Genomic DNA, 12857 nt, shown 5'->3' with positions numbered 1-12857 from the left:
TACTATACACTACTATACACTACACTATACACTACTACACTACTACACTATATACTACTACACTATACATTACTATACACTACACTGTACACTAATATACACTACTACACTATACACTACTATGCACTATACACGACTACACAATACACTACTATACACTACACTATACACTACTACACTATACATGACTATACACTACACTGTACACTACTATACACTACTACACTATACACTACTATACACTATACACGACTACACAATACACTACTATACACTATACTACACTATACACTGCTATACACTATACTACACGACTACACCATACACTACTACACTATACACTACTATACGCTACACTGTACACTACTATACACTACTATACACCACACTACTATACACTACACTATACACTACACTATACACTACTATACACTACACTATACACTACTATAGACTACACTACACACGACTACACCATACACTACTATACACTGTACTACACCACACTATACACTACACTATACACGACTACACGATACACTACTATACACTATACTACACTATACACTAATACACTATACACTACTATACACTACATAACTATATACTACTACTAACTACTACTACACTATACACTACTATACACTACTACTAAACACTACACTAATATACACTACTACTACTACACTATACACTAGTATACACAACTACACTATACACTACATTACTATATACTATACACTAGACGATACACAGACTGTAGCTGGGGTAATTCCCAGGCGTTCCCCGGCCAGCCGAGCGACATCGTCCCACCCCCAGCGTGCACTGGGCCGGCCCCGGGCACTTCGCCCACTGTGGACGTCACTGCTGCTGCTGCCTGATAGAGTTCCAGGGGTAGTCTACCGGGAGGGGGGGGCATCCTTACCACGTGTCCTCTAGATCCCTTACCACGTGTCATCTCGATCCCTTACCACGTGTCATCTCGACCCTTTACCACGTGTCATCTCGATCCCTTACCACGTGTCCTCTCCATCCCTTACCACGTGTCATCTCGATCCCTTACCACGTGTCATCTCGATCCCTTACCGGGTGTCATCTCGACCCCTTACCACGTGTCCTCTCGATTCCTTACCACGTGTCATTTCGATCCCTTACCACGTGTCATCTCGATCCCTTACCGGGTGTCATCTCGATCCCTTACCACGTGTCATCTCGATCCCTTACCACGTGTCATCTCGATCCCTTACCGGGTGTCATCTCGATCCCTTACCACGTGTCATCTCGATCCCTTACCACGTGTCATCTCGATCCCTTACCGGGTGTCATCTCGATCCCTTACCACGTGTCATCTCGTTCCCTTACCACGTGTCATCTCGATCCCTTACCACGTGTCCTCTCGATCCCTTACCACGTGTCATCTCGATCCCTTACCGGGTGTCATCTCGATTCCTTACCACGTGTCCTCTCGATCCCTTACCACGTGTCCTCTCGATCCCTTACCACGTGTCCTCTCGATCCCTTACCACGTGTCCTCTCGATCCCTTACCGGGTGTCATCTCGATCCCTTACCGGGTGTCATCTCGATCCCTTACCACGTGTCCTCTCGTTCCCTTATCACGTGTCATCTCGATCCCTTACCACGTGTCATCTCGATCCCTTACCACGTGTCATCTCGATCCCTTACCACGTGTCATCTCGATCCCTTACCACGTGTCATCTCGATCCCTTACCACGTGTCATCTCGATCCCTTACCACGTGTCATCTCGATCCCTTACCGGGTGTCATCTCGATCCCTTACCACGTGTCATCTCTATCCCATACCACGTGTCCTCTCGATCCCTTACCGGGTGTCATCTCGATCCCTTACCACGTGTCATCTCGATCCCTTACCACGTGTCATCTCGATCCCTTACCACGTGTCCTCTCGATCCCTTACCACGTGTCCTCTCGATCCCTTACCACGTGTCATCTCGATCCCTTACCACGTGTCATCTCGATCCCTTACTACTCGTCATCTCGATCCCTTACCACGTGTCATCTCGATCCCTTACCACGTGTCATCTCCATCCCTTACCACGTGTCATCTCAATCCCTTACCACGTGTCATCTCGATCCCTTACCACGTGTCATCTCGATCCCTTACCACGTGTCATCTCGATCCCTTACCGGGTGTCATCTCCATCCCTTACCACGTGTCATCTCGATCCTTTGCCGGGTGTCCTCTCGATCCCTTACCACGTGTCATCTCGATCCCTTACCACGTGTCATCTCGATCCCTTACCACGTGTCATCTCGATCCTTTGCCGGGTGTCCTCTCGATCCCTTACCACGTGTCATCTCGATCCCTTACCACGTGTCATCTCGATCCCTTACCACGTGTCATCTCGATCCCTTACCGGGTGTCCTCTTGACCCCTTACCGGGTGTCATCTCGATTCCTTACCACGTGTCATCTCGATCCCTTACCGGGTGTCATCTCGTTCCCTTACCACGTGTCATCTCGATCCCTTACCACGTGTCCTCTCGATCCCTTACCACGTGTCATCTCGATTCCTTACCACGTGTCATCTCGATCCCTTACCGGGTGTCATCTCGTTCCCTTACCACGTGTCATCTCGATCCCTTACCACGTGTCATCTCGATCCCTTACCACGTGTCATCTCGATTCCTTACCACGTGTCATCTCGATCCCTTACCACGTGTCATCTCGATCCCTTACCACGTGTCCTCTCAGATCCCTTACCACGTGTCATCTCGATTCCTTACCGCGTGTCCTCTCGATCCCTTACCACGTGTCCTCTCGATCCCTTACCACGTGTCATCTCGATCCCTTACCACGTGTCCTCTCGATCCCTTACCACGTGTCATCTCGATCCCTTACCACGTGTCATCTCGATCCCTTACCACGTGTCATCTCGATCCCTTACCACGTGTCATCTCGATCCCTTACCACGTGTCATCTCGATCCCTTACCACGTGTCATCTCGATCCCTTACCGGGTGTCATCTCGATCCCTTACCACGTGTCCTCCCGATCCCTTACCGGGTGTCATCTCGATCCCTTACCGGGTGTCATCTCGACCCCTTACCACGTGTCCTCTCGATTCCTTACCACGTGTCATCTCGATCCCTTACCACGTGTCATCTCGATCCCTTACCGGGTGTCATCTCGATCCCTTACCACGTGTCATCTCGATCCCTTACCACGTGTCATCTCGATCCCTTACCGGGTGTCATCTCGATCCCTTACCACGTGTCATCTCGATCCCTTACCACGTGTCATCTCGATCCCTTACCGGGTGTCATCTCGATCCCTTACCACGTGTCATCTCGTTCCCTTACCACGTGTCATCTCGATCCCTTACCACGTGTCCTCTCGATCCCTTACCACGTGTCATCTCGATCCCTTACCGGGTGTCATCTCGATTCCTTACCACGTGTCCTCTCGATCCCTTACCACGTGTCCTCTCGATCCCTTACCACGTGTCCTCTCGATCCCTTACCACGTGTCCTCTCGATCCCTTACCGGGTGTCATCTCGATCCCTTACCGGGTGTCATCTCGATCCCTTACCACGTGTCCTCTCGTTCCCTTATCACGTGTCATCTCGATCCCTTACCACGTGTCATCTCGATCCCTTACCACGTGTCATCTCGATCCCTTACCACGTGTCATCTCGATCCCTTACCACGTGTCATCTCGATCCCTTACCACGTGTCATCTCGATCCCTTACCACGTGTCATCTCGATCCCTTACCGGGTGTCATCTCGATCCCTTACCACGTGTCATCTCTATCCCATACCACGTGTCCTCTCGATCCCTTACCGGGTGTCATCTCGATCCCTTACCACGTGTCATCTCGATCCCTTACCACGTGTCATCTCGATCCCTTACCACGTGTCCTCTCGATCCCTTACCACGTGTCCTCTCGATCCCTTACCACGTGTCATCTCGATCCCTTACCACGTGTCATCTCGATCCCTTACTACTCGTCATCTCGATCCCTTACCACGTGTCATCTCGATCCCTTACCACGTGTCATCTCGATCCCTTACCGGGTGTCATCTCGATCCCTTACCACGTGTCATCTCTATCCCATACCACGTGTCCTCTCGATCCCTTACCGGGTGTCATCTCGATCCCTTACCACGTGTCATCTCGATCCCTTACCACGTGTCATCTCGATCCCTTACCACGTGTCCTCTCGATCCCTTACCACGTGTCCTCTCGATCCCTTACCACGTGTCATCTCGATCCCTTACCACGTGTCATCTCGATCCCTTACTACTCGTCATCTCGATCCCTTACCACGTGTCATCTCGATCCCTTACCACGTGTCATCTCCATCCCTTACCACGTGTCATCTCAATCCCTTACCACGTGTCATCTCGATCCCTTACCACGTGTCATCTCGATCCCTTACCACGTGTCATCTCGATCCCTTACCGGGTGTCATCTCCATCCCTTACCACGTGTCATCTCGATCCTTTGCCGGGTGTCCTCTCGATCCCTTACCACGTGTCATCTCGATCCCTTACCACGTGTCATCTCGATCCCTTACCACGTGTCATCTCGATCCTTTGCCGGGTGTCCTCTCGATCCCTTACCACGTGTCATCTCGATCCCTTACCACGTGTCATCTCGATCCCTTACCACGTGTCATCTCGATCCCTTACCGGGTGTCCTCTTGACCCCTTACCGGGTGTCATCTCGATTCCTTACCACGTGTCATCTCGATCCCTTACCGGGTGTCATCTCGTTCCCTTACCACGTGTCATCTCGATCCCTTACCACGTGTCCTATCGATCCCTTACCACGTGTCATCTCGATTCCTTACCACGTGTCATCTCGATCCCTTACCGGGTGTCATCTCGTTCCCTTACCACGTGTCATCTCGATCCCTTACCACGTGTCATCTCGATCCCTTACCACGTGTCATCTCGATTCCTTACCACGTGTCATCTCGATCCCTTACCACGTGTCATCTCGATCCCTTACCACGTGTCCTCTCAGATCCCTTACCACGTGTCATCTCGATTCCTTACCGCGTGTCCTCTCGATCCCTTACCACGTGTCCTCTCGATCCCTTACCACGTGTCATCTCGATCCCTTACCACGTGTCCTCTCGATCCCTTACCACGTGTCATCTCGATCCCTTACCACGTGTCATCTCGATCCCTTACCACGTGTCATCTCGATCCCTTACCACGTGTCATCTCGATCCCTTACCACGTGTCATCTCGATCCCTTACCACGTGTCATCTCGATCCCTTACCGGGTGTCATCTCGATCCCTTACCACGTGTCCTCTAGATCCCTTACCGGGTGTCATCTCGATCCCTTACCGGGTGTCATCTCGACCCCTTACCACGTGTCCTCTCGATTCCTTACCACGTGTCATCTCGATCCCTTACCACGTGTCATCTCGATCCCTTACCGGGTGTCATCTCGATCCCTTACCACGTGTCATCTCGATCCCTTACCACGTGTCATCTCGATCCCTTACCGGGTGTCATCTCGATCCCTTACCACGTGTCATCTCGATCCCTTACCACGTGTCATCTCGATCCCTTACCACGTGTCATCTCGATCCCTTACCACGTGTCATCTCGATCCCTTACCACGTGTCATCTCGATCCCTTACCACGTGTCATCTCGATCCCTTACCGGGTGTCATCTCGATCCCTTACCACGTGTCATCTCTATCCCATACCACGTGTCCTCTCGATCCCTTACCGGGTGTCATCTCGATCCCTTACCACGTGTCATCTCGATCCCTTACCACGTGTCATCTCGATCCCTTACCACGTGTCCTCTCGATCCCTTACCACGTGTCCTCTCGATCCCTTACCACGTGTCATCTCGATCCCTTACCACGTGTCATCTCGATCCCTTACTACTCGTCATCTCGATCCCTTACCACGTGTCATCTCGATCCCTTACCACGTGTCATCTCGATCCCTTACCGGGTGTCATCTCGATCCCTTACCACGTGTCATCTCTATCCCATACCACGTGTCCTCTCGATCCCTTACCGGGTGTCATCTCGATCCCTTACCACGTGTCATCTCGATCCCTTACCACGTGTCATCTCGATCCCTTACCACGTGTCCTCTCGATCCCTTACCACGTGTCCTCTCGATCCCTTACCACGTGTCATCTCGATCCCTTACCACGTGTCATCTCGATCCCTTACTACTCGTCATCTCGATCCCTTACCACGTGTCATCTCGATCCCTTACCACGTGTCATCTCCATCCCTTACCACGTGTCATCTTAATCCCTTACCACGTGTCATCTCGATCCCTTACCACGTGTCATCTCGATCCCTTACCACGTGTCATCTCGATCCCTTACCGGGTGTCATCTCCATCCCTTACCACGTGTCATCTCGATCCTTTGCCGGGTGTCCTCTCGATCCCTTACCACGTGTCATCTCGATCCCTTACCACGTGTCATCTCGATCCCTTACCACGTGTCATCTCGATCCTTTGCCGGGTGTCCTCTCGATCCCTTACCACGTGTCATCTCGATCCCTTACCACGTGTCATCTCGATCCCTTACCACGTGTCATCTCGATCCCTTACCGGGTGTCCTCTTGACCCCTTACCGGGTGTCATCTCGATTCCTTACCACGTGTCATCTCGATCCCTTACCGGGTGTCATCTCGTTCCCTTACCACGTGTCATCTCGATCCCTTACCACGTGTCCTCTCGATCCCTTACCACGTGTCATCTCGATTCCTTACCACGTGTCATCTCGATCCCTTACCGGGTGTCATCTCGTTCCCTTACCACGTGTCATCTCGATCCCTTACCACGTGTCATCTCGATCCCTTACCACGTGTCATCTCGATTCCTTACCACGTGTCATCTCGATCCCTTACCACGTGTCATCTCGATCCCTTACCACGTGTCCTCTCAGATCCCTTACCACGTGTCATCTCGATTCCTTACCGCGTGTCCTCTCGATCCCTTACCACGTGTCCTCTCGATCCCTTACCACGTGTCATCTCGATCCCTTACCACGTGTCCTCTCGATCCCTTACCACGTGTCATCTCGATCCCTTACCACGTGTCATCTCGATCCCTTACCACGTGTCATCTCGATCCCTTACCACGTGTCATCTCGATCCCTTACCACGTGTCATCTCGATCCCTTACCACGTGTCATCTCGATCCCTTACCGGGTGTCATCTCGATCCCTTACCACGTGTCCTCTAGATCCCTTACCGGGTGTCATCTCGATCCCTTACCGGGTGTCATCTCGACCCCTTACCACGTGTCCTCTCGATTCCTTACCACGTGTCATCTCGATCCCTTACCACGTGTCATCTCGATCCCTTACCGGGTGTCATCTCGATCCCTTACCACGTGTCATCTCGATCCCTTACCACGTGTCATCTCGATCCCTTACCGGGTGTCATCTCGATCCCTTACCACGTGTCATCTCGATCCCTTACCACGTGTCATCTCGATCCCTTACCACGTGTCATCTCGATCCCTTACCACGTGTCATCTCGATCCCTTACCACGTGTCATCTCGATCCCTTACCACGTGTCATCTCGATCCCTTACAGGGTGTCATCTCGATCCCTTACCACGTGTCATCTCTATCCCATACCACGTGTCCTCTCGATCCCTTACCGGGTGTCATCTCGATCCCTTACCACGTGTCATCTCGATCCCTTACCACGTGTCATCTCGATCCCTTACCACGTGTCCTCTCGATCCCTTACCACGTGTCCTCTCGATCCCTTACCACGTGTCATCTCGATCCCTTACCACGTGTCATCTCGATCCCTTACTACTCGTCATCTCGATCCCTTACCACGTGTCATCTCGATCCCTTACCACGTGTCATCTCGATCCCTTACCGGGTGTCATCTCGATCCCTTACCACGTGTCATCTCTATCCCATACCACGTGTCCTCTCGATCCCTTACCGGGTGTCATCTCGATCCCTTACCACGTGTCATCTCGATCCCTTACCACGTGTCATCTCGATCCCTTACCACGTGTCCTCTCGATCCCTTACCACGTGTCCTCTCGATCCCTTACCACGTGTCATCTCGATCCCTTACCACGTGTCATCTCGATCCCTTACTACTCGTCATCTCGATCCCTTACCACGTGTCATCTCGATCCCTTACCACGTGTCATCTCCATCCCTTACCACGTGTCATCTCAATCCCTTACCACGTGTCATCTCGATCCCTTACCACGTGTCATCTCGATCCCTTACCACGTGTCATCTCGATCCCTTACCGGGTGTCATCTCCATCCCTTACCACGTGTCATCTCGATCCTTTGCCGGGTGTCCTCTCGATCCCTTACCACGTGTCATCTCGATCCCTTACCACGTGTCATCTCGATCCCTTACCACGTGTCATCTCGATCCTTTGCCGGGTGTCCTCTCGATCCCTTACCACGTGTCATCTCGATCCCTTACCACGTGTCATCTCGATCCCTTACCACGTGTCATCTCGATCCCTTACCGGGTGTCCTCTTGACCCCTTACCGGGTGTCATCTCGATTCCTTACCACGTGTCATCTCGATCCCTTACCGGGTGTCATCTCGTTCCCTTACCACGTGTCATCTCGATCCCTTACCACGTGTCCTCTCGATCCCTTACCACGTGTCATCTCGATTCCTTACCACGTGTCATCTCGATCCCTTACCGGGTGTCATCTCGTTCCCTTACCACGTGTCATCTCGATCCCTTACCACGTGTCATCTCGATCCATTACCACGTGTCATCTCGATTCCTTACCACGTGTCATCTCGATCCCTTACCACGTGTCATCTCGATCCCTTACCACGTGTCCTCTCAGATCCCTTACCACGTGTCATCTCGATTCCTTACCGCGTGTCCTCTCGATCCCTTACCACGTGTCCTCTCGATCCCTTACCACGTGTCATCTCGATCCCTTACCAGGTGTCCTCTCGATCCCTTACCACGTGTCATCTCGATCCCTTACCACGTGTCATCTCGATCCCTTACCACGTGTCATCTCGATCCCTTACCACGTGTCATCTCGATCCCTTACCACGTGTCATCTCGATCCCTTACCACGTGTCATCTCGATCCCTTACCGGGTGTCATCTCGATCCCTTACCACGTGTCCTCTAGATCCCTTACCGGGTGTCATCTCGATCCCTTACCGGGTGTCATCTCGACCCCTTACCACGTGTCCTCTCGATTCCTTACCACGTGTCATCTCGATCCCTTACCACGTGTCATCTCGATCCCTTACCGGGTGTCATCTCGATCCCTTACCACGTGTCATCTCGATCCCTTACCACGTGTCATCTCGATCCCTTACCGGGTGTCATCTCGATCCCTTACCACGTGTCATCTCGATCCCTTACCACGTGTCATCTCGATCCCTTACCGGGTGTCATCTCGATCCCTTACCACGTGTCATCTCGTTCCCTTACCACGTGTCATCTCGATCCCTTACCACGTGTCCTCTCGATCCCTTACCACGTGTCATCTCGATCCCTTACCGGGTGTCATCTCGATTCCTTACCACGTGTCCTCTCGATCCCTTACCACGTGTCCTCTCGATCCCTTACCACGTGTCCTCTCGATCCCTTACCACGTGTCCTCTCGATCCCTTACCGGGTGTCATCTCGATCCCTTACCGGGTGTCATCTCGATCCCTTACCACGTGTCCTCTCGTTCCCTTATCACGTGTCATCTCGATCCCTTACCACGTGTCATCTCGATCCCTTACCACGTGTCATCTCGATCCCTTACCACGTGTCATCTCGATCCCTTACCACGTGTCATCTCGATCCCTTACCACGTGTCATCTCGATCCCTTACCACGTGTCATCTCGATCCCTTACCGGGTGTCATCTCGATCCCTTACCACGTGTCATCTCTATCCCATACCACGTGTCCTCTCGATCCCTTACCGGGTGTCATCTCGATCCCTTACCACGTGTCATCTCGATCCCTTACCACGTGTCATCTCGATCCCTTACCACGTGTCCTCTCGATCCCTTACCACGTGTCCTCTCGATCCCTTACCGGGTGTCATCTCGATCCCTTACCACGTGTCCTCTCGATCCCTTACCACGTGTCATCTCGATCCCTTACCACGTGGCATCTCGATCCCTTACCACGTGTCCTCTCGATCCCTTACCACGTGTCCTCTCGATCCCTTACCGCGTGGCCTCTCGATCCCTTACCACGTGTCCTCTCGATCCCTTACCACGTGGCCTCTCGATCCCGAGGAGCAGTGGCGGCTGCTCGAACTCCGAGGCTCTCCCGGATTCCCACGCTCCTTGCCCGATGGCGCGCGAGTGATCCCGGCGACCCCCTGCGGGGTGAACCTCGCTTCTAGGACCCCTCGTGCACGCCGTCTCATCCTGTCGGTCATTAAACTCTCAAAGCGTGACATCGATTCTAATTGTGAAGGGGCGTGGGGGGGGGGGGACAATCGGAGGACTTCGAGAAGAATCCACGCGACCACAGGGAGAGAGAGAGAGAGAGAGACCGCTAACTCTGAATATACAGCAGCAGCAGCAGGCGTCGTCAGGGTCGGGATCGAACCCACGACCTCCTGCGTACCAGGCGAGGTCGTTAACATCTCCTAGCCACCGTGATGATGATGATGATGAGAGAGAGAGAGACGCAAACTCCCAAAAATAAAGCAGGCGTCGTCAGGGTCGGGATCGAACCCCCGACCTCCTGCGTACCAGGCGAGGTAGTTAACATCTAGCCACCGTGATGATGATGATGAGAGAGAGACCGCTAACTCCGAATATACAGCAGGCGTCGTCAGGGTCGGGATCGAACCCACGACCTCCTGCGTACCATGCGAGGTAGTGAACATCTAGCCACCGTGATGATGATGATGATGAGAGAGAGACACACGCTAACTCCAAGTATACAGCAGCAGGCGTCGTCAGGGTCGGGATCGATCCCACGACCTCCTGTATACCAGGCGAGGTAGTTAACATCTCCTAGCCACCACGGCCCCCCAATCACTCTGGTGCCAACGACTTTGCAGGACCCTCCTGAAAACGAGCTGTGAGACTCGGCGATCCCTTCACGGGTAGACTTGCGGACTAATAATACGATGCAATAGACTTTGGGCTGCTGTACATCCTGCTGCTAATGATGATGCTAATAATGATGCAGAAAATGATGATGATCAGGGTGTCGGACTTTTCGGGTCACTGTTGAACTGGAGTATTGGTGGCGCGTGACTGCAGCCAAAGCCATCGCGGAGTGAATGATGGATGTTGTGTGTCGGGTGTCGAAATATTGTGCGGGTCAGCGGACAAGACGACTTCAACTCATTTTCAGTTTCATTTATTCGGTATTCGGCCCTGATGGTTATGCTGCTGCTGCTGATGACGACGACGTTGTTGCTGATGATGATGTTGATGATGACGTTTCTGATTGCAATGTTGCTGCTGATGATGATGACGACAATGACGATGTTGCTCATGGCGATGTTTCTGATGATGACGATGTTGCTGATGACGACGATGATGATAATGATGACGACGATGATGTTTCTGATTACGATGTTGCTGATGACGATGTTGATGATGACGACGTTGTTGCTAATGACGTTGTTGATGATGGTGTTGTTGCTAATGACGATGTTGATGATGACGATGATGTTGCTGATAATGATGTTGCTGATGACGATGTTGATGATGACGATGTTGATGATGACGATGTTGATGATGATGACGTTGATGATGATGACGTTGTTGATGATGACGATGTTGATGATGACAACGATGTTGATGATGACGATGTTGCTGCTGCTGATGTTGTTGATGATGACGATGTTGCTGCTGCTGATGATGTTGTTGATGATGACGATGTTGATGATGACGATGTTGATGATGACGATGTTGCTGCTGCTGCTGCTGATGATGTTGTTGATGATGACGATGTTGATGATGACGATGTTGCTGCTTCTGATGATGTTGTTGATGATGACGATGTTAATGATGACGATGTTGATGACGACGACGTTGCTAATGACGATGTTGCTGATCACGATGTTGATGACGATGTTGCTGATGATGACGACATGGTGGCCGCTCCGTAGACGTACTCGGGCCTCTTCTGCGTGGTGGTGAACCCGTACAAGTTCTTGCCCATCTACTCGGAGAAGATCGTGGAGATGTACAGGGGCAGGAAGCGACACGAGATGCCACCACACATCTACGCCATCACCGACTCCGCCTACCACAGCATGCTGCAGGGTGACGCGGGCTACCCCCCACCCCCACCACCACCACACTCACCCCCACCACCACACTCACCCCCCCACACTCACCCACCACCACCACACTCACCCCCCACCACACTCACCCACCACCACCACACTCATCCCCCCCCACCACATTCACCCCCCCCACCACACTCACCCCCCCACCAGATTCACCCCCCCACAACATTCACCCCCCCACCACATTCACCCCCCCACCACATTCTCCCCCCCCACCACACTCACCCCCCAACACACTCACCCCCCCACCACACTCACCCCCCACCACCACACTCACCCCCCCACCACATTCACCCCCCACCACCACACTCACCCCCCCACACTCACCCCCCCCCACCACACTCACCCCACCACCACACTCACCCCCCCACACTCACCCCCCCCACCACACTCACCCCCCCACCACACTCACCCCCCCACCACACTCACCCCCCACCACCACACTCACCCCCCCACACTCACCCCCCCCCCCCCACCACACTCACCCCACCACCACACTCACCCCCACCACACTCACACCCCCACCACAATCACCCCCCCCACCGCACTCACCCCCCCACCACACTCACCCCCCACCACACTCACCCCCC

At 52.9% G+C, this 12857-nt stretch overlaps 1 protein-coding gene across 1 annotated transcript in view; it reads left to right on the top strand.

Annotated features, from left to right (window-relative positions):
• LOC116955064 (myosin-10-like) overlaps positions 1 to 12857 on the top strand; it is a 124402-nt gene that overhangs the window by 30141 nt on the left and 81404 nt on the right. The window contains exon 4 of the mRNA XM_032976017.2: positions 12085 to 12241. Within this exon, the coding sequence (XP_032831908.2) occupies positions 12085 to 12241 (157 nt within the window). The remainder of the gene's footprint in view (positions 1 to 12084; positions 12242 to 12857) is intronic.

The sequence above is a fragment of the Petromyzon marinus genome, chromosome 58, assembly GCF_048934315.1.
Source record: "Petromyzon marinus isolate PM22_M1 ecotype Great Lakes invasive population chromosome 58, UKy_Petmar_22M1.pri1.0, whole genome shotgun sequence".
Lineage (NCBI taxonomy): Eukaryota > Metazoa > Chordata > Hyperoartia > Petromyzontiformes > Petromyzontidae > Petromyzon > Petromyzon marinus.
This window is presented reverse-complemented; position numbering and strand designations above follow the sequence as displayed.